The following is a 24,591-nucleotide window of genomic DNA, read 5'->3' on the forward strand; positions in this document are numbered from 1 at the left end:
TCCATACAATTTTTTATGTATATTATAGTCAATTGGTAGCGGCTGGCCAGCGGTGCACCGACTTATCTGTAAGTTATTATTATTGTTAATTTTACTAATCTATTATTATTCGGTCGTACCAAACAAGTAGACATTATTATCATTTTTACGTGTTGGGCCAGAAGGGCCGTAATATTTATTATAATTATTTGTTAGTCCTAAGGGCCATATATAATTTATTTTATTATTTTATTTTATTCTTGTTTTGTATTAAATTTCAACTATATATTAAAAATTATATCGTTTATTATATTATTCACTACACGGATAGCATAGCTATTTTTTCGGTAATACATCAACTCCAACCCCAATTCGTTATTTCGGTTTAATATAGATATCTAAATATACAATACACATAATAAAGACAGTCGGGACCGTGTACTATCGTAGCCCACTCCTGGCTCCCACATTTTTGGTGACCTCGACGTGATGCATATCTATTCACTCCGATAACGATTTATCTTGAGTTGACTTAGCTCGTCCATGTGCCGAAATAGAGATATAGTATAATATTCAGCATACATAAAAATTATATTTTTATAGATACTCTTATACAGGAACAGCATCAAATATAATTTAGCGTTAGGTTGTTACAGCCAAGATAAGAGTATATAAATCCACGATGAGTCTCGACGATGTACAGAAGGATCTAACGGCTTTGAGGAAAAGACGAGGAGTTATCAAGGGTTCTCTTACTAGAATGAAGAAGTTTGTAAATGATTTTGAAACAAATGATCAACAGATATCACTTCTGAAGTTCCGTCAAGATGAGCTCCCGCAAATCAATAAAAAGTACGACGACGTTCAATCCCAAATTGAGTTGCTATCTGAGGAAACGGAAGTAGAAGAAATCGAACGAGAAACCTTTGAAAACGACTATTTTGACATACGATCCAAAATACAGGAAATAATAAATGTAGGAAGAACGAACAATTCTACTTCAAATAGTAGCTCCAGCAACAGTGTACCATGGACACCAAATAGAGCACGTCTCCCGCCAATTACCATTCCCGAGTTTGACGGAAATTTACAAAATTGGGAGTCGTATTATGACTGTTTCCGGTCAATGATACACGAGGACAGTAGTTACACCGCTATTCAAAAATTCTATTATCTGCGTGCAGGCCTTTCTGGTCAAGCTCTGGATCTCGTCAAGTCAGTACCAATGACAGATGCAAACTATGAAGTGGCCGTACAACTTCTAAAGCAAAGGTATGACAATAAAGGTTTGGTTATTCAGTCACACATTAGATCACTGCTGGAAGCACCGTATGTGGAAAATCCGTCTTCAACTGAGTTACAAGCATTACATTCACACATAGGTACGCACCTTGCATCGTTAAAGGCTTTGAAGCAACCAACAGAGCATTGGGATGCGTGGTTGGTAACCATTATTGTCAGTCGTCTGGACAGCGTCACAAGTCATTCCTGGCAACTGAGTCAACAACACACGTTATTGCCTAAGTACGAAGATCTTGAAAGATTTCTGGCGACCAGATGTATTGCCATTGAGAATTCGGAAGTGTTGTCTACTTATACTGGTAAATTAAACGTGCTTCAACAATCAAGTAATGCAAGGAGGAAGACCAATACAATTAGTGGAGCAAAAAAGGTATTAGCGGCGTCAAAATCATCCACCGATGAGGAGTGTGTTTATTGCACTGGCATACACCGATTGTACATGTGCAATAAATTTAAGGACATTCCGCCCAGTGACAGAGTAAGTTTCGTACGAGAAAAAAGATTATGTTACAATTGCTTATCACCATATCACAAGATTGATTCTTGCAAGTCCAGATTTGTCTGTCAGAAATGCCGGCGTAGGCATAATACTATCATACATCTCGAGCAACAAGAGAAGCTCGAACGAAACAGCGAAGAAGTATTGCAGCCCAACAGTAGCTCCAAATCTCCAGAAGAGCTACCCAAGGTTTCATGCGCTGCACAGTATGAAAACGCACATGTTTTCCTTGCCACAGCTATAGTCTTTGTAACAGACAATTTTGGGAACAAACGGAAATGTCGAGTCGTTCTAGATAGTGGATCACAAATAAATTTCATTTCTAAGAGATTAGTCAATCTGTTACAATTACCTAGAAAAAGTGCCTCTTTATTAATAAGTGGAATTGGAGCGAAGCAGAGTCACGCAGCATCGTATCTAGACATAAATGTTCAGTCAAGAACAAATGACTATCAAGTAGAACTATCATGCTATGTACTATCAAACATGGTCACTGATCTGGCAGCTTGTGTTGAGCCAAAAGGGGGCTGGAGGCTTCCAGCCGACGTATTAACAACCCTGGCCGACCCGGAATTCCACAAACGAAGAAGCGTTGATCTGTTAATAGGTGGAGGTACCTTCTTCGACATACTGTGCGCTGAACGAAGAATAATTGACAAGGGCCCTTTGTGTCTCCAGAACAGTAAATTTGGTTGGATTGTGACGGGAGAATTAGGTCTCACTTGTTTACTGGGGATTAACTCAGTCGGCGAAGGGTTAGAGGAAGAATGGCAATCTGAGGAAAATGAGGAATCTTCCAAGTACGGACGCCTGTCGAAAGCTAACCAAAGAAGTATAGAAGAAGAGGAGACAGCGGAATACTTCAGACAGACAACAAGTCGTGACATGAATGGTCGTTTTATTGTCCACTTACCGAAAAAAGCAATAGTAAAGAACCTAGGAGGGTCACGGACTATGGCGACTTCTCGGTTCCTAAGTGTAGAACGAAGATTACAAGGTGATGAAAAATTAAAAACAGAATATACCGCATTTATGGACGATTATATTAAGATGGGTCACGCAAGGGAAGTAACCGGAGAAACGAGCATACCTGAACCGTCGTTCTATCTTCCACATCACGCAGTAATTAAGGCTTCTAGTCTGACCACAAAGGTTCGTGTTGTTTTTGATGCTTCAGCAAAAAGTTCTTCGGGCTTATCTTTAAATGATGTATTGAAATGTGGCCCCACAGTTCAAGAAGACGTTTTTGGAATCCTAGCCAGGTTCAGGAAGTTTCAATATGTGATAACGTCAGACGTGGAAAAAATGTTTCGACAGGTACAGGTAGCAAAAGAAGATTGGAATTTACAGCGAATAGTTTGGAGATCAAATCCAAATGAGCTATTGCGTACATACCAATTAACTAAAGTCACATACGGGACAACTCCAGCATCATTCCTAGCCACGCAGTGTTTAGTCTCATTAGCGGAAGAAGAGAGACATACATTTCCCCAGGCAGCTCGTGCCATCCTCCATGATTTTTATATGGACGATTTGATGACGGGTGCAGATACTATAGAAGAATGCTCCAAACTTCAAAGAGAAATTAACCTCATTATGGACTCTGGAAAATTACCATTAAGAAAGTGGTGTTCAAATTCGTTATCCATTATGAAGCTAATAGGAAAACGTGAACATGACCCGTTATTCTCATTAGAAATTGGAGATCAAGAAACAGTAAAATCACTAGGTCTTGAATGGAAACCATTAGTAGACCAATTCTTCTTCACTATATCGACTGTGACAAGAAAGAAGAGACTAACCAAGAGAATGCTACTTTCAGATTTAAACAAGATTTTTGATCCGCTTGGCCTATTAACACCAGTACTTGTAAAGGGCAAAATATTTCTCCAGCAGATGTGGGCAACAAAGATGGGCTGGGACACCCAACTATCAGATGAGATGCAAAATAAATGGATTGACTTTTATCATACACTTGAACAACTAAAGTGCTGTATCATACCAAGAAAGGTAATTCCAGAGATTAGCGATCAAGTTGAGATGCACGGGTTTTGTGATGCGTCAGAACAAGCATATGGCGCCTGCGTGTATATCCGTTCAAAGGATTCCAGCGGAAAATGGCACTCAAGGCTACTGTGTGCTAAAACTCGTGTAGCACCATTGAAAGGAGCCACAATTCCAAGATTAGAATTGAACGGTGCACGGTTGCTAGCCGAGCTAGTGAACAAGGTAGCCGAATCTTGGATGGTCAGTGTGCGCATTTTTCGCTTATGGACTGACTCTATGATAGTGCTGAGTTGGTTAAACAGCCAAGGAGTGCGCTTAAAGACTTTCGTGCTGAATCGAGTGTGTCAAATCCTGGAATTGACAGATAGATCACAATGGCATCATGTACGTACAGATAAAAACCCGGCAGACATAATATCACGAGGAATAACTTCATCAGAGTTGTTAGTAGCCGAGGAATGGTGGCAAGGACCTAAATGGATGTCAACTGAAGAAGAAAAATGGTCTCACTCCACTGCCCAATTAATTGAAACTGATCAAATTCCAGAGCAGCGGCAATTAAAAATTGCATTAGTTACGTGTGATACTATCAATAACATTTTTAATGCGCATTCCAATTGGAATACCCTAGTAAGGTCTGTTGCTTGGATCTTACGTTTCATTAAGTACAAGAAAGATAAGATCATAGACAGCTCCAAATTTCTTTCGGTCCTAGAATTGAAGAACGCGTCGTTATCAATAATAAAACGAGTGCAAGAAGAAGCATTTCATGAAGAGATCAATAGGATTAACACTAATAGAGAATTACGTCGTGGAAGCAAAATCCGCAACCTATGCCCATTTATGAAGGCTGGACTGATCAGAGTTGGTGGCCGTTTAGAGAATTCCAATTTAGATGTAAATCAAAAACACCCAATAGTGATCCCGGCCAATAACAGAGTGACACGTTTGATATTTGAAGATCGACATCAAATGCTCTGTCACTGTGGCCCACAATCATTACTAGCGGAAGTAAGAAGAACTTACTGGCCATTAAGGGGAAGAATAATGGCAAGATCGGTCACAACACGGTGTGTTCAATGTATCAAGGCCAAACCAACCTTTTTACAACCGCTAATGGCACCGCTACCCGAGGATCGTGTTCAAGGCCACCGCCCATTTGCCGTGTGTGGAGTGGACTTTGCAGGACCAATGATAATAAAGAGTGGACTTCGGCGCGTGACTGGTTCAAAGGCATGGATAGCGGTCTTCGTATGCTTCTCAACTAGAGCAATCCACTTGGAACCTGTAGAGGATCTGTCAAGCAGTGCTTTCTTGGCCTGTTTACGCCGCTTCATGGCGCGCAGAGGAAAGTGTAGCAAAATATACAGCGATAATGGCACCAATTTTGTTGGTGCACAGAAAGAACTTGCTAGCTATATAACAGGTATCGATGAAAAAATGGCGAATGAGGGTATTGAGTGGAAATTTAATCCACCAGCCGCTCCACACTTCGGAGGGCTGTGGGAAAGTGCTGTTAAGACTACAAAATTTCATTTAACACGTATGATGAAGGAAACACGTCTAACTTTGGGAGAACTAAATACCCTATTATGCCAAGTAGAAGCATGTATAAATTCAAGACCGATAACACCGCTTAGTAGCAATCCATTGGATTTGGAAGTGTTGACGCCAGCACATTTCCTAATCGGTGGACCATTATTTCTAGCACCGGAAGTAGATCTGACTGAGAGATCTTCAAATGGATTACGCCGGTGGAAATATGTACAGTATCTCATGCAGAGTTTTTGGAAACGGTGGGAAAAGGAATACCTTCCCCAGTGTCAGGTTCGTGGGAAGTGGGTTACAAACAGCAGACCCTTGGAGATCAATGATATAGTAATAATAAAAGGAGAAAGCACACATCCTACAAAATGGAAGCTAGGGAGAATAACCGATTTACACCCGGGGAAGGACCAGATCATACGAGTCGCTACGGTACGAACATCAAACGGTACAGAAATGCGTAGACCTACTGTCAAACTATGTCGCCTTCCTATACAAGAAGAAGACATGGCTGTTGAAAAATAACAGTTTTCAACGGGGGGAGGATGTTGACGCCGAAATATCACGAGCGTCAACATTAAAAGAGAACTTAATATAATATAATAAAATAGAACTAATAAAATTAGTATTATGTAATAAAAATTATAATCATTATCATATCGTATTATGACATACGAAATTACCGCACGGAGATGGTAGACACCGCAACGGTCTCACACACACACATACATACACACGCGCATATTATATGCACAGGCAGGCAATATATGGCTTCACCTGCCTCGTTAATAAAATATTATTTCGTTTCCATTATAATTATTATGCGATTATATGCAATTTAGTATAAATCCGACGTTCAACGGAAAATCGGTGCGCCGTCCGTCTAACTAAAATATTTGTTGAAGTGTAAAAGTGAATATTATGATCTTAAATACTGTTATGTTGTTAATATTATTATAAGCTCTGCCTTATAGCGAGCTATAATAGTCAAATTATATTTTATTATTGTAAACTATTGTTATTGGTATTATAATCTCTGCCTTATAGCGAGTTATAAAGAAACTATATTTGTTATTTATATTACGTTATATTATGGCTCATATATAGCACCTTGTCCATACAATTTTTTATGTATATTATAGTCAATTGGTAGCGGCTGGCCAGCGGTGCACCGACTTATCTGTAAGTTATTATTATTGTTAATTTTACTAATCTATTATTATTCGGTCGTACCAAACAAGTAGACATTATTATCATTTTTACGTGTTGGGCCAGAAGGGCCGTAATATTTATTATAATTATTTGTTAGTCCTAAGGGCCATATATAATTTATTTTATTATTTTATTTTATTCTTGTTTGTATTAAATTTCAACTATATATTAAAAATTATATCGTTTATTATATTATTCACTACACGGATAGCATAGCTATTTTTTCGGTAATACATCAACTCCAACCCCAATTCGTTATTTCGGTTTAATATAGATATCTAAATATACAATACACATAATAAAGACAGTCGGGACCGTGTACTATCGTAGCCCACTCCTGGCTCCCACAACGATAATATATAATCTATAAAACGATAATTTTTATTCGGGAAGATTATTTTTCCCTGGCGGAATCGATAGGTTGTTTTTAGACTACCTGTACTGGAGGAGTCGATACTGGCGGAATCGATATACCTTATCCCCTAGTATAAAAAGGTCTGGCGGAATCGATGAAATCCCCTATGCAATTGTATATTTTTTTTTATTTTTTACATTTTTGGATTTTTCTCAGTAATCTTTACAAATCATAATAATTTGAAGTTACCGACAACATTTTTTTTTGCATATTTAAGGGTTGTTGCATATTTTTAAGAAATTCAAAATGTATTGTATAATGAAAAAATATTTTTAAAAAAAAAGTATAAAATAATATTTTGTGGAGTAGAAAAATCAAAAATAAATGTTATCAACAAAGGTTGAGGTTAGGTTAAGAAACTAATCTATTACGACCTAAACATATTTTATGTTTATGATTTTTATAATAAAAATTTTGGTCAATTAATTCTACGTCAAATAAATGCTTTACTATTAGGCGAAAACGTTCAAGTTGATGATATTAATTATCAAGACCTAACAAAACTTTATTGCTTCAAATATGCTCTAACCACTTCGGTTGACATAGAACAATCATTTTCAATATTTAGAAATATATTGACAAATAAACGTCACAGCTTTACTGAAGACAAATTGGAAATGCGTATGGTTATTATTATAATACCTACCTTTTTTACAATATTTAAGTATAAGTACCGATATTAATATTGTAAAAATGAATGATGTGAATAGTTAATGAGGTTTCCATATTATTTTATAATTTTTATTAATTTTAATAATAAATAAAATTTTAAAAAAAATAGTAATTTATAATACTTTTTTATAATATTTAAAATTTAAAGTATTCAAGTTTTTGAAATAAGTAATTGAAATTTATTGCATATTTGTTGCCTAATTTTACGATTTGACTGCATATTATATGGTATATTTTGATACATAAAAATCCGCGCTCTAAAACAACCACTTGGAACGCATTTGATTCTCAAAATAATTATTCGAAAAATGTAAATGCAAAATTTATAACATTTAAAATACATTAATGTATTCATTTAACCAATTTGTGATATTATATTGTACTGCAAAAGTAATTCCTCTATATTATACTACACTATGTACTAATGTACATATTGTATATAGAGGACAGCAGAGGTCCTCCAACATTTTTTCGTGTATCACATACATGACGTATACTATGATTTAGCCCAGGAGTTGGAAACCTTTCGGCTATTTATAATGTAATCTTCGGCTCTTTAAAGTATGCATCAATATCCAGCCCATTTATTAAAATTCGATTATATTATAACGAAATAAAGTTTTTTTTAAATTCAAGAATTTTTAGTACTTATGTTTATAATACTTTGCCAATTTCCGAAAAAATTGTTTAGTAAAATACATTGGTCAATTTTTTGTACCTTCTATGGCATGTTTTTTTTTTTACTTAATCAGTGCGAATCCTTTTGAAAATTATGATTTTAGAATTATTTGAAGAAGTGGAACACAAAAAGGTTTCAGACCCCTGGTTTAGCCACAAGTCTCGATTACTGGTGACTTAAAATTTAAAATGATTGTATTTAATTTAGAAAATTAATAATATATTATGACTATTTATAATGTATACGTATAGGTATAATGTTATATAAATACCTATCTGTATTAAATTGCATATTCAAAAACTATTTCCTACTCATTGAGCAATCCATTTTTAAATAATATTATTTTCTTTGTACCTCTTACCTGATACGTCCATATTGATTCCGGATTAATTTTCTGTTGTAAAACGAATTTCCTAACAGAAAATTGCAGTAAAATATCATTAAATTTCAGTTGACCTGAGGTCCAATTTTAAAAACACTGGACATTGCAATACTATATAACGGACGTACCGTTGATGGAACCATTGGAGACCGGACGCAATTCTCGACACGCCGGAAGTATATACAGGTATTAACTTGTACGACGTTTGTGCATTCAATTGGTACACGAACAATTAATCGGCCATATGGAATGCAAAGTTCCATTTTGTGCTTTATGATCAAAATGTAATAATTATTCTTATCATCCACTGAACATAGTCAGATAAATTATGAAAATATTTAAAAATAAAAATATTTTCATCCATTTATAATAGATGTTAACTTTTTTTTGATAAAGACCATACTTAGATATAAGAATTTAATTAAATATAATACAAGTAATACAGTAGGTAGTAGGCACCATAAACGGAATTTGGTAGGTAGAACCATAATAATATATTGTTAAATTCAGAACCATGTTAAGGGGGGGGGCAAAGAGGGCAATTTCCCCCGGATGCCTTAATTTTCTAAAAGTAAGGGGGCGCCTTTATTTTCTCTTAATATGCTACCTGTGGCCCCAAATGAAATTTTGCCACGGGGCGCTGAATTACTTGACAAGGCTCTGGTTAAATTGTATTAGGTACCATTAGGTAATTGAAGTTTTGAAGGTGAATATTTTTAGCTTATACCTATGCTTATAAAATGACATTTAAAATTTGGTTTAGTCTCAGAATAAATGAAATAATAATTTCATTTAATCTGTGATTTAGTCTTAATCTAGTTTTGGAAACTAAAATACAAAATATAATATAAATATCAGTAAAAACAAATAATAACTAATTAACACTTACCATAAAATTTAAAAATAGAATAAATTATTATTTTATCTAGGTATTTAAAATAATTATTAATAATAACTATTTATTGTGTGCTTAACTGTTTTAATTAAAAAATAATTGGATTTAACCCTTTCAACTTCTAATTTATTCTCTCGAGAGGAGGGGTTTCTTCAAACAGAATTTCATTAAATTTGTTGGAATACACAAAATATTTAAACGTAGGTATTTACTGGTAATAAGTGTAAAAATATCCTTCAAGTTTTGCCTTTAGGTCTCTTGAACTATTAACTACCTATAAATGTACTTTGCAATTTGTCCATATTTAAGCTAATAAATATAATTACTTTAATAATTTTGACTTTTTTTGAGTTATTATTAAATTGGGATAGTAATATTATTTTACAATATTAAAGAAATTAAGAAATTCAAACTCAATTAAAATTATTTACAAAATATTGAAAATCATGATTATGAAAACGAAAGTAGGTAGTTTGAATTCTCTGTTTATCTTCTACTGTTTTATATAGGTACATAAATAAAATATAAATAAAAAAGTATACCCTAGGCAAAACTGTTCAATAAATACTTTTTCAAGAGCGAAAATCAATAAAATTTAGAACAAGCATATAAACACACATTCTTTATTTAAACTTAGAATAAGTACCTACCTGTAACTTAAATATGAATATTATTATTGATTAAAATAAATTATAGTTCTAATAACGGTTAATTGAACTTTAAAATAGCTATTTTTGAATTTAACTTTAGGAGTGAAAATAAATTTGAAATAAATTTAATTATTATTTGCATTAGATTATAATATACCTACTTAGAAAAATTGTCTTTATTAATAAATCTCTAGAAAATTTCTTATGAAATTGCTTTTTAGGGATAAATATATTATACTCACTTCCGGAATTTTGAAGTCAGTTTTCTCTCAATAATTAATGTTTGTTACTTGTAATGAATTATTTGTATGATCATCTTTATCATAATTCATGTAGGTACCTTACCTATTATTTTTTTAAGCTTAATTTTCATTATGTTTTATATTTACTTTGATTAGATCTTTCAACAGTCTCACTTTAAAAATAATGAATAAAGGCTTTTAAAAGAGATGCTGTGTTTTTAATTATTATGAAACTATGCAATTGTAAATATTAACAACATTAAAAATGCTTGATTATTATTGTTTAAAATAAGATGGCATTAATTACTTTTAAATTCTTATAAATTGTCGGCCAACTCGCTATATTGTCCTAACTCCAAAATGACATTTCAGGAGAGATAAAATACGTTTCATTAATTTAAAAAAAAAATTATTAAAAAATAATTTCTTCAGAACTTTAACAGCTGATTTCATGAAAAAACAAGTTACCGATTGGAATGATAATGACTTAAAACAATGCATAAAATTATTATCTATATTACAGATAGATTCTATAAGAAAATAAAATAATTTCAAAATGACATTTTTGGAATTAGGAAAATATTGTGAGTTAGGCTGACATTATTTTATGTATAGCATTTTAATAAAAAATAATAGGTTAATACATTTACATAACCCATGATAGCTATTACCTACAATAACAAGAGCAAATATTATTTTATCTAACTTTTATCTTTTAATCTAACTAAGATTTATCGAAAGATCGTTTTTTAAAAAATTACCAAATGATACGTTTAGCACATACATAAAATGTATGTCCTACCTATTTATTGACGCAACTGGAATAAATCAGTATATAGTATAATATATATAAAATTAGAAACCCTCGTAATATAATCTCTTACTATTAATCAACGTATTTTTCAACATCATTATTGAAATACATTATCTCAACAAAATTGGAAGTAAAAATATCTATAAAAAATAATTGTTTTATAATTTTTAAATTTTTTAGTTTACTTATGAAAAATATTGTATTACATTTTAAAATTTAACAATTTTATAAATTGTTTACTACAAAATGCAAATAACAAGTTTTTTAACCGGGTAAGCAATCCGACTGAGACGTATCGCGGCCAACGTACAAGGTGGGTGTATAAGTACCTAACGGTATATAATATATAAGTAGAGAAATATATCAATGCGACAATGGCTTGAGCATTGGCGTAATTTGGAATTACTTCTGGGGTAGGATTGGGATATAACTTTATACTATCGTACAAGTGAGGCTCTGCCCCCCTCCCTTGTCCATTAAATCCATATATCACATTATTATTATTATAAATTAAATGAGGTAAATGCAGTATAGTAATATGGTTATCAAAAACAATAAAGTAAACAATTAAATTAAATTAAATATATTTTTCATAAATTATAATATCAAGTCAATTTCCTTTTTGTTTTTTTCTCCAAAAAAAAACCATCTGGGGAGATCAATCCTCATATCCCATAATCCCCCCCCCCATAATTACGCCACTGGACTTGAGTCTTGAATTGTCGAAATGCATTCATAATATTGTAGCCTCAAGGGCAGTTAAACAGAGAGGGAACACAATCGTAAGTACATAATAATTTGTCAGTTATGACTTAACATTAAATATTGATGCTGCATTCAATTATAATCCAAAAGTGGTACTATACCTACAATTTATTGGATAAAACTTATTTATCTTAACACATGGGTACAGGATAAGTAAAAGTATCTAATTAGATTTTTGTCATTAATAAAACACGTATTTCAAATACAGTTACACAATTTTCTCTGTTAATAATTGTATTTGTAAACTACCAGGTTATCAAATCATTACATTTACTGTGATTTTATGTTACCTTAAAACACTATGACAGCCAATTCACATACTATGTAAATGCTTTTAAAGCTTATTTATTTAATTATTTTGTGTATTTAAAAAGTATATTATAAAGTGAGCACTAACATTATGTGATACTCAGCATTTTATTATATTTTTAATGATTTCATGATTAATTAACATCATAATATAATATAATAATATAATTAATTAGATGATTATAATAGTACTGTAATATATTAATTATTCAATACACATTTGAACTAAGATTACAATTTATTTTCTTAAACTTTTGATACAATGATATAGAAGCTATAAGCACATATTATGTGCATTCAGTGTCTATATCTTCCAATGTGGCCATTACAAAAATACCTATGTACACATTGTACACTATGTTATGTTCATAACTTCTCACACATATTATACAAAATAGTCAATCTATGATTTTGAATAATAAAATTAAGTATGCATTCACACAAAACATTTCACACTTTTCTGAACAGATAAAAATCAAACAAAAGTTAACATATTTAATTTATTGTTCTCTAGAGCATATTGAAATTTAATTCAACAAAAAAATTCAATAAAATCAAAGAATTTTTTAAGTCATTTATTAATACAACCAAACTAACTGAAGAGGTAGAATATTAAAATTGATTTACCCATGTAACATCTCTGAACGGTTATTATAAATGTAATATTGAATATTGATACTTTATTTGTTTCAAATAAAAAAAAACAAGATTACATATTATATTATGTACGCAGTAGATATAATTATAAAGATAACATTGCGAGCACTTGAAAAAAATATACATTAAAGATATTATGATTTAAGAGTGTAATATTAGAAACTTGGCGCAAACACATAGTAATTTAACTGACCAAAACTCATTCATTGGCCACAAGCCTTGGTGCCAAAACATTGTATACACTTATTAAATGGATAATGCAACTAAAAAAGTATACATATTACAATATCATAATGAATATAATATAATATGGAATATTATTAATTGGTGCAGGTCGTTGAATTATGTTTAATATAAATTAAAAAGGAAAAAATAAAAAAAAAAAAATTATGGTACACAGAAAAATAATAGCAGTGGGACTTCAATCGTCATTACAAAAAAAAATGTTTAACACATAAACCTAATATATACATTTATTAAATTGTTAATAAAATATAAACAAAGACGGTCATTTTTTTTTAATCAAAAATTTGCGTCCATTTACAATCTTATTTAGATGAAGCAGTCACAGTTTTTTTTCTTCTATACAATATCAAAATTACCAATTAATTGTCTTTACTCTTAATTTCGTTTCTTAGCCATTAAATATATGAACAATTGTTTTTCTAAATAATAAAAAAAAAACTACAATTTTGGTTTGTATTTTCCACTTTAATAGCAGTAGAAAATATAAATAGACACCAAGCATTAATGCACTAATTATCAGTTTTCATTGAGTATTGTAGTATAATATAATATTATTAATTATCATTATTGTTATAATATTATAGTTAATCAATGAAAGGACGAGATAAGTATATTTTCGTAAAATTTTTGTATAAATTCAACAAGATTATTTTCTATTATATATTAATTCTCCTATTAAATGATTCTCAAATTACAATTTACACATGTATAAATATATAACTTATAATATATATCAATAGAATATGATTAAGATGAACCTATATGGGTTATGTATTATTAATAATTCTAGTTTTGTCTTTTTATTTTTAAATAATATTTAACGAATAACAAATTATTTACTTTGAACTATCGTAAGGCATACATAATTAAATATAATTTTTTTTTTTAATACTATTAAGTCCTATAGTTATACCATGTTCAGTATTTACAAATCAAAATTTTGATCTAAAAAAAAAAAATATTATATTCCTAACATGTGAAATACTTGAAATCTTGTTTGTCAGACTCATTTATGCGTTTTCCTTTTGATTTTAATAAACCACATTGACTTTTACCCATTTCCAATTTTTATACTAAAATTCTTATATAAAATTGAATATTATTAAAGGAAGGATTAGGATGTCAAAGGGAATACTTATAAGATTTTTCAGTAATATGGTATTGTCAAATTGACGCATTTGCTCAAATGCGTTGATGTGCAGCTTTAAAAGCAAATATTGTTTGAAATATCAAAATTATTCCTCTTTCTTGGATAAACAGAACTATTCTACTATCCACAACAAAGAGAAAATATTGAAATAATAAAATTTTATCAGATGCAAAGAATAAATAAAATTACACATACATATGACATATATATATACTATATATATATACAAGATATATATTATATATTTATGTATATAAAACTAATCAGGCACAAGCTTACAATAAAAAAATCTTGAAGGGAAATTACTTAATAAAAACTTAAACGTTATAGGAAATAAAATTACATTGTCCGCTTTGGAATTGGATACAATTCAAATGAGAACTAATTTTCACTTTATAAAAACCAAACGTGTCGTACGAGGAAAGAGGATAATATTTGAAAATGTAAATGTTCAGTAGGTCCTATGTATTTAGTGGAAACAACTTGGTGAGAACCTTATTATGACCAACTGTTAAACGCATCTTAGGGTATTCCACATACAAGACACGCCTGTTGAGTAGAATTGACTAGTTGAAATAATAGAACACAAGACATTGGGCCATAACCATCACCAATGCAGTAATCGACTTAGTAGTAATAGCAGCATTCACTTCAATGTCGTTGTCATCAATCAAAACTTTATCGATTACGTGTATTATACCATTGGTGCAACGGACATCAGAACGATGGACATGTATCCATTCATTACGCCATTCAATTGAGTAACCTAAAAAAAATATTATTATTATAATTTTTATTCAGTTTAAAAATAATAGATTTTACATAAAATAATTAATAGGAAATTTAAAATAATAAAATGTAGGTAAATTTTATTTATAAACTAAATCATAAAAAAATACAATGGTATCATTCAATAAAGAATCATAAGATTTAGTATAGAACTGAGTTTGTTGTGACTATGACCTACGTCCTACAGTTTAATTATTTATTATATTATAGGTAAACAACACTGGTTTTTTTTCAAGGTAATTCGTAATTTTAGAACTAGATATTTACGTTTTTGAAAATATGTTTAACAACATTTTTAATTTCAGACTGAAAGAAGCAGATTATTTTGATGTATAAAAATCAATTTTGGACAAGTAGTTATATAGTATTTACAAATTTGATGAACGGAATAGAGGACCTACATTTTATAATTTCTGAATCACAACATAACTTATAAAGTATAAATTGCTCGTCAAAAATTCGATTTTTTGGATCAAGTATTCTGACACATTACAGTTTTGGCATAAAATTTTAAATTTTAAATAAATAGTAGAAACGTAATTTTGACTCTAAATAATAAGTGCTCTATAATAACAGTGATACAACTGGACTATACTCGCCGCGGAATAAGAACGTAGGTACCTAGGTTGCAGACCAAAACCGGTCCACCGTCGGCACGACGAGGTACGTTCTTATTCTGCGGCGAGTATAGTTTTGCATACGTATTTATAGCAAGCCAAAAAATTATAACTAACTATAAATTTAGAAAAGTAATCAAGAATAATAACTAGATGTGGTGGAATTCAGTAATAATACAAAATAAAATAATATATAAGATGATACACGCGTTTAATAATAATTTATATATTACATACAAACGTGTTTAATGTTTATTTTAATAAAATAAAAAATAATGTAATAGTGTTATACACATTATTTTTATTAAGAATGCTATACTTGTTTTGCTATTTGTAAAAAATGAATATTTGAACTTTCTGAGATTCTACTAACATGTAATAAATTAATTTTCGATAAGCTAAATTATATACCAATATGAATTTCAACACACCCATTTAATACGTACGTAATTTATCACAAAACACAAAAACATTTTGAATAAATGTTTATAATATTTTCTTAACAAAAGGTATTCGATGTAAAAAATCAATGAAATAAATAATAATTGTTTTGTGAAGGAGAAAAATTTGTGATTTAAAAATAATATAATCACATGCTTTTTAATTGTCAAAGAATATAACTAATGATTGAAAAAATTCAATTAGAAAAAAATGTATTACAATGGGAGCATAATTATTAATTTTTAAATAATATTCAGTTTTCGAAAGATTTGTAAATACCTTCAACAGAGTCTTTGATTTTTATATACATGGAAACATCGCGTACAGTAGGAAGTTTGACAGACAAGTTGTAATTATTATTAGCTTCTTTTCTTAAATCGTCCATTGTAAATGCTTTATCCGCAATGATCAAATGGCGTTCCAAAATCTGACGGGCCTACGCAAGAAAATTACACACATGGAAGTTAAACAAAAAAACATATTATAGTACAGCAAACATTCAATAGTTCACATAAAAATTAGATTATTTACTTATATATATTATATATTTTTTACTTACAATGTTGGAGTATTCGGGCATAAACAATTTTTTGTGTACTGACGGGTTATCGATTGCCAACCTTTTCCAAGCAAAGTCTCTAGGCACAAAATAAGTAAATCTTTTTTGAACATCGCCTAATTGGTCGTTAAGCGAGGAAATTTGGCCGAGATAGTTGGTTTCACTAAAATAAATCAATAATAAATTAATACCTTAATCATAATTTAAAATTTCGTGAACTACATCACTTGTATAGTATGATGTAGATCATAATAGTATGCTATACCAACTAATGCGCATACAACAATTTTTTTTTTCTTGAAGATTCAACAATATAATACATCGATAGTATATATGATCGTCGATTATTCACTGTACGAGAAATATCACACAGATGTTATCACGATAACTTACTTGAGCGTGGGGTCAGTGGCCAGTTTGCGGTCGACAGTCGATGATGGAATACCCAGTACGTGGTCAATGATGTGTATGATGCCGTTTGTAGCTGCTAAGTTAGGTTGGACAACGGTAGCGTTAACGCCGCCACCCTCCAGGGTCAATGTGCGGTTCTTACCACTGGTGACCACATTGAAGAACAGATCCTTGCGAGGTACTTCGGTGGGAACCTGAAAGCGCTGATCCATTGTAGACAGGAAAAAAAACCAAACAAAAAAAATGAAAATCATGCACATTCATGCTATTATACAATAAAATAAACACAACATAATTGTCTACTATTAGGTACAATATATTGTTATAAATTTAAAAAAAGGGTGGTCAAGTGGGTAACGCTCTACTTTACAGTAAGTATCGAGTGGAACTCGGACATAGAGTAGGTCACTATAATGGATATCAGGATGTGTTAAATTTGAATGCAATGATAGGTATCATTATTTTAATTAATATAATATTATATAATGTAAATCATTATCAAAGTATAAAAGAGAAGTGAGTTAAGTATAAAATAAACAGCGAGTTATATAATTAATGTAACACTGTTAAAATTAATTAATATAATAGTATGTTTGTATCGAAAGATAATTATTTTTTAATTCGAGTTTATTAACACGTTTTTCGGAAATATTTAGATGATATATTTTAGATGTATATATATACATACAATATATACACAATATATAATATATACAAATATACCTATACTAATATTACGGTATTACACTAATAGTAAATAATCTACACTGAAAATAGAATTAAATAGAGAAAACATAATAGAAAACAGGTAAAATACTGATAGGAAAATAAAAAGTATTAACGTATATCTACAACTTTTTAACTGTAGATCACATACCTTATCAATGGATTCAGCAACAATATCATCGACGGAAAGACGTCTATTGACGATATGCAATTCGAGTAAAGATCTGATGTATGTACGATTTGTCAAATACGATTGGATGGATTGGTCGTTGAACGCTGCATTGGAAGGTGCAAAAAGCGTAACATTTGGCATAGCATTAAGTTTTTCCAAGAAATCGCCTCCGGAATTCATAATTTCTTCGTAGAATCTGTGTAAAACACTGTCTTCTCTGTCCTGATAACATGAATAACAAAATAATATATTATTTATTACACTTGGTTGCACTTTATGTGTGGTTCTGACTCCCTGATTCATTTTAATAAGATAAACAAACAACATATGTTAGCTAATAGTAACTAAAATTAAATATACTCAATCATGAATGAAAAACATATATTTTTATTATAAAGAAATTCTCATGAATTTAATTTTAATACTGTTTGAAGAAGAATAAGTTTATTGATATTTTAGTTATATTATATAAACTATTACACGGATACTTAATTATATGAAAATTAAACAAATATAATTTAGTAGTTCGAAAAATTTGAAAAATGTATGGACATCTTATTCAATATTAATTTAGAAAAAAAATTGTAAGTACTGTATTAGTATTAGTTGTTTTAAAAGAGTTTATATTATAGATATAAAGAAATAACAACAATAATACTACTCCTACATAAAAAACAAGTTTGTTTACATACGTTTGTTTGTCAAATATATACAATTATATATACAATTTATTGTATGGAGATATATAAACAGACGATTGAGTACTCGGTAAATATACCGTAAATTAAGTTAATTCTACACAATGTTGATTATTTTAAATCTATAAAAAAAAAAACAAACTGCATACGTTTCTTTTATATTATGTATTGTTTAATTTACATAAATCTGTATTCAAATTATTTATTTTTTTATTTCTGAAAAGCAGTGAAGTACATTTTGTTATAGAATGCTACAAATATTTTATAATCGAACTGTCAAATCTAACTTCATCTTCATTTTCATTTTGGCCATTTAAATTTAAATTTTAAAACGCCTAATTATTCAAAATTATTTGTTCATTATCGAAAGTAAATAATTATTTTAAGATGGGTAAGTCCTAAGGTCATTAATTTATAGTTAATAGGTGTATAATACAATAAAGTAGTAAGTAATTATGTACTAATGTAATTGTAAACATAAGTTTAAAAAAGAAATCAAAGTTTAGAAATAAAATAACTTCAATCATAAAATATGCTTACTTTATACGACTGCTTTTATTATATCCAGTAGCATCAAATATGAAACAAAACAAAATTAAAATTTTATAATTTCAATGTACTTTATAATAAAATAAAAACATTAACTGACCTCAATGAATTGTTTAACAGTGTTATCTACTATCATCAATGGTCTACTAATCAAATGAACCACACCATTTCTGACAGGTATGTTGGCTTTAACAATTTCTGCTACTACAGCTCCAGTCGGATGAACACCATCACCAACAACAGTGTCACTGCTTACGTAATCTAAAATAATAATAATATGTTTTACAAAAATATACATTTTAATGTGAATTAAATTTTTATAAACATTAAAAATACAAATTAAAAAATGTATTTTAATAAACTTGATGATATACTTTTACTTTTACTTATATATTATATTAATGCTTAAGAATCATATAAAATAGTAATAGTGTATTTACGTAATAAGAAACACCCATAAAACACATAAAACGTAAAAATTACATTTTAAATTCAAAATTTTCAATTCAATATCAGTAATATATTATAACAGAACTCACATTTAGTTTTATCCCCTTCTTCGGCTTTAGATAGAGATGCAAATACTTTAAGCATGTCAGTAAATGCCAAAGTTTTAAATTGCTCGTTTTCATTGGTTGGTCCCAAAAATAATACGTTATCGGGAACGACGTGGGCGTCAATCACTTTCACATCGATTTTTTCTGGTCTTACTTTGGGATACTAAATACAATTAAATAATTAAAAATTAAATCATACAGATACATTAATTATCTAGTAAAATAATCCTTAACGGCGCAAAAAAATAAAAAAATAAAATATAATGATTAGATATTTAGATACATAAATTATATAGTTTAAATTTTATAGTTTGTAACTAATTTAATTTATATAATATCATCTTTATATAAATTGTTTATTACATTTTAAATTTATTGTTAACTAAAAAATATTATAAATAATTAACATAAACAAATAATTATATTCTAAGTTGGAATAGTGTAACGACATTTTATTATTTGCGAAATCAAATTTCACCGTTATATTGCCATTTAGATTTAGAAATGGATTCTTTTAAAAAAAATTAAGTTAATTAAAATAGTTAAAAATACTGATTGTAACAATTCACTCTTGAAAACATAGTTTGGTCACGATTCACAACATAGGATAACGTTTCAATAATTGACAAACATATTATTATCTACAAAAATAAAGCTTAGCTAATCCTATATAACAATGTTCACCAAATGGTGAAAGCTAAGACCTACACGATTTTAGACAATAGAAACTCTTGGCATTATTTTTGCGAATTTATAAGAATAATATTTGATAATATTATAAACTATAAATCGAATTGATTAAAAATAATAATTGTAGAGTGTTGGTAATATCAATAAAGCGCATATTCAAATATAGGTACTTAAGAAAACTTCTATTTTTAATTTTGAAATGTAAATACAAATGTAAAACTAAAAGAGACAGTCATGGTGAATAATGCAATATTTTACCGTCATAATTTAGTACACATACTCAAATATGAAATCACTTTTAAAATGATAGTATGTGATGGTGTTACCTAAATAATATTATAATAATAAAGGTGGTAGTTTATTTTATTGAACACTCAAAAATAGTATAATGGTACTGTGAGAAATATATATTATTATATTTCAGTCAATCTTTTAAAACTATTTAGATATCAACCTAACAAAGAAATCCATGTTTATGAATGACGATATTATTTTTTGAATCACGAATACAGTATAATGAAATAAATTATATAGTATCTATAATCTATAATACTTACATTAGCAACTTCATCTACAGGTATAAAAAAAGTATGTCCACCTTGATTGGAAAATACGCTCTTCTTATCCAGATTTTGTACTCGTTGCAAAAAAGTGCTAGAAAAAAATTAAATATAATTAAAATATACAGAATATGAATAAACAGATAAAATACTTATATTTTTTCTAAAATTTTTTTTAAATTTTAAACGCTATTATCACCACTTTGCTTCATGGGTTTATAGATGTATTTAAAAAAAAATATTTTAACCTAATTTTAATAAAAAAATTTAGTTAATTTTTAAGGTTTAAGCTAAGTAAATTATTTACGCTTCATTTTATTGCCGCATTCAATGTTGTAAAAATCAAAACCTAATAAATAATTAAGGTTAAATTAAAATTTAAGAAAAATAGTTTCACTATTTTATAACTTTTAAATTATTTTATTACTTGAATATATATTAATTTTTCAGTATTTTTGGGATGTAATATACATTTTTAAAAAGGCTAAGAACTGAATAAAAAAAAAAATATATATATTTAATATATAATTAAATATTTAATTTATGCTTTCAACACTCCAACTAACTAATATTCTTCTATTTAAAACTAAGGAAATAGCCAATTTAGTAAAGTATTAATTATTATTAAATATTAGTTATGAAAAGAAAATAACGTTTATAATCGTATTTTCATTTTTATACTTAATTTGAAAAATATTATTAGTTTTAAAATGCCATTTGAATTTGATAATTTATTTCCCTGATGCAATTTAGTACTTAAATTAAGTACACAATTATTATGCTGATAAGTGTAAAAGAACGGGTATGATCTATATTTAACAATTTGCCAACGATAAACAGGATGTATGAGTAAAAAATGCGTGGTATGCCCCTGACCGAGGTGGTATGGAGACCCCTCAATGAGGTAATTAAACATGCTATGGAAGTGGGTGTAAAGGACTGAAGCGAAAACGATTAAATGTAATTAAAAGAAACAGTACGAGAGGAAATGAATCGTACAAGACAAAGCGGTCTGCTCTTTAGCTCAAGAGACAATATTCGTTCAGACGACGCCCGTACGGTCGTACGTATACTCGATATCTATCTATCTATGATCTATACGTAACATACAATTGCAATTTCTAAAAATTAACTTTATGCACTTTATGGACTTATTTTTTTAATATTTAGAATTACTTAACTTAAAATTCATAATTCAAATTTAAATTTACAAGGTAGCTTTTAAATTTTACAAAAAATAAAATAGGTAATTTAGTAGCAAATAAATTTAAAAAAAAAACGATAATCAATACATAAATATTAAATATATTTATTAGAAAATAAACTAAATATTTAAAAAAATATTTAAAATAACCTACAAATGATAACTATTGTTTATTTTTTTTTAAATTTATTTCGAAGATTGAAAAGAATACCTATAAGTGAACATCAGTCATAAATGTTTTTAATGAGATTCTTAATGATAATTGTAAATAATATTAAACACAAAATAAAATTTTAAAAAGTCTATAGGTTTATGTTTATTCTATTGTAAGAAACATGATCAGAAGAGAAATTTAATTTAGAAATACAAGTTTTGAAAATGAATGTTAGGTACAGTAATAATTAAATAAATTCAAATCAATTGATACACAGTTATATTGGCCTATTAAATACATAATATTATATTGTATTATATTTTTATACATTAAATTATTAAAACCGCCGTACACATTAACCTTACACAAACATAATATGGAAAATTATTAGTATTGTGTATTATTAGTGCATTTGTAAAATCATTAACAATGTATCAAAACAATGATATGGATTTGTAATTAAAATTATATTTTTGAAGTTCAATGTTGAAATAAAGACATTAAGTTATTATCGTGATAAATAGTACTATTTTTATGATTTTAGTTTCATACCACATCTATAAATTTAATATTGTTTATACGGAAAGTAATTTACAAGATGATAATAGTATAAGGAGGGAGTTTGTCCAGTTACAAAACACTCAATAACTTTAAGACTTATATGATAATGCACGCTAAGTGCATAGATACTTAAAGGAAATAAATTAAATTAGCGGTAAAATTGTTATAACTATGAAAAAAAATACTAATAGGAGCCTGGAGCATATCAAATGCGGTTACCTAGTTCTCTTAATAAAAATGATTAATTATATTTTTAAACTATAGAAGAATTTATAATTGATCTGAAATATTTTTTATTAAATAATAAATAATTACTTAGTGTGATAACTATCTAAATCCAAGTATTCAGCACTTTCCATGAATTCCCATGCATTAGGATTGTAAACATTTTGAGGACTATTTTTCTTCATTCTCAATGGTTGGAGAACTTGATCAATGACGTGCAACACCTATTAATAAACAACATTTAATAAGTATATATTTTTAAATCAAAGAACTGTAACTAGCAAACTTGTTCTTACTTGAGGTTTTCCAAATGTATTATTGTGTTCATAGTTAGCTAAATGATAGACAACTTTAGCCTGGTTAACGTAAATTTCTTCTGGACTTTTTTTTGTAATCCACATGGGCGGATTACCATCTAATTCAGAAAATACCGACTTTCCCAATTGTTCCAGTTTCATTGGTACATTTGCTGTAAATATAAATTAACATTAGCAATTTATTTTATTAAATTAAAAACTTAATAGATTCAAAAATGATTTTGTACACCACTGAAAAAGCTCAATGATGATGAAAGAAAATATAGATAATACTATAGTCAGTCAATATTGTGACACAATTATTTTGAAATAAAAAAGTTATACGATAATTTATTATGAAAAACGAAAAACCACCAAATTAAAATTACAACTTTTAAAATTGAGGATAAAAAAATTATCCTTGAAAAATTTCAAATAGAGTGATGCTGATCTTGGCGCTTAAACTAAAAATACGTTTTATACGACTATAAGGAAACTATCGTTACAAAGAAATCTTTTTCTTGAGTCTGCGATTCTTGAAAAAAAAGGTACTTATGTAAAATTCACACTCAATCTTCAAATATTATATTATTAAAGCATATTTTTAATCTATAGAAAGTTTTTACTTTTTTCTGATAAAAATTATAGGCGTCATTTACCCCCTAAACAGATTTTGTTTGAATAGTTTTAACTTTTAAGGTATAATATACAAGTTAGAAAGCTTTACCATTCTAATTAATATAAATTATAAATAATAACATTTAATAATTGCTTATATGGAATTAAATTAAAGTTCTAAATACTATTTATCAAATATCACTCAATTTTTTTCGTGTTGTATAAATGGTTTTACTGTTATGTATATTTGAATACCTATGGAATTTTATAAGGCAATATAACATTACTATTAGTTATATCTCATTTTAGACTCAATTACGCATACTTATTCAAGGGAAAGAGGT

At 28.8% G+C, this 24,591-nt stretch overlaps 2 protein-coding genes across 5 annotated transcripts in view; one reads left to right on the plus strand and one right to left on the minus strand.

Moving 5' to 3' along the window:
• The first annotated feature begins 661 nt into the window (after positions 1-661).
• LOC126553913 (uncharacterized) lies at positions 662-5,857 on the plus strand. The gene has a single exon (XM_050209050.1). The coding sequence runs from the start codon at positions 662-664 to the stop codon at positions 5,855-5,857; it is 5,196 nt and encodes a 1,731-aa protein (XP_050065007.1).
• A 7,170-nt stretch (positions 5,858-13,027) lies between these two features.
• The window catches only part of LOC114129312 (fasciclin-1), a 63,595-nt gene continuing 52,031 nt past the window's right edge, over positions 13,028-24,591 (minus strand). For 2 of the 4 annotated variants that reach the window (XM_027994009.2, XM_050198178.1), the window contains exons 3-13: positions 23,630-23,802; positions 23,424-23,557; positions 21,187-21,283; positions 19,922-20,102; positions 19,483-19,643; positions 19,374-19,385; positions 18,115-18,357; positions 17,220-17,440; positions 16,827-16,989; positions 16,547-16,703; positions 13,028-15,186 (exon numbers count right to left, since the gene is read on the minus strand). In XM_027994009.2, the coding sequence (XP_027849810.2) occupies positions 14,987-15,186; positions 16,547-16,703; positions 16,827-16,989; positions 17,220-17,440; positions 18,115-18,357; positions 19,374-19,385; positions 19,483-19,643; positions 19,922-20,102; positions 21,187-21,283; positions 23,424-23,557; positions 23,630-23,802 (1,742 nt within the window). In that variant the 3' untranslated portion in view covers positions 13,028-14,986. The remainder of the gene's footprint in view (positions 15,187-16,546; positions 16,704-16,826; positions 16,990-17,219; positions 17,441-18,114; positions 18,358-19,373; positions 19,386-19,482; positions 19,644-19,921; positions 20,103-21,186; positions 21,284-23,423; positions 23,558-23,629; positions 23,803-24,591) is intronic. The other 2 variants (XM_027994008.2, XM_027994010.2) reach the window with 2 other exon arrangements.

The sequence above is a fragment of the Aphis gossypii genome, chromosome 1 (genome assembly GCF_020184175.1).
Source record: "Aphis gossypii isolate Hap1 chromosome 1, ASM2018417v2, whole genome shotgun sequence".
Lineage (NCBI taxonomy): Eukaryota > Metazoa > Arthropoda > Insecta > Hemiptera > Aphididae > Aphis > Aphis gossypii.

Coding starts and splice junctions, on each gene's coding strand:
- LOC126553913 (XM_050209050.1), top strand. CDS start 662: ATGAGTCTCGACGATGTACAGAAGGATCTAACGGCTTTGAGGAAAAGA.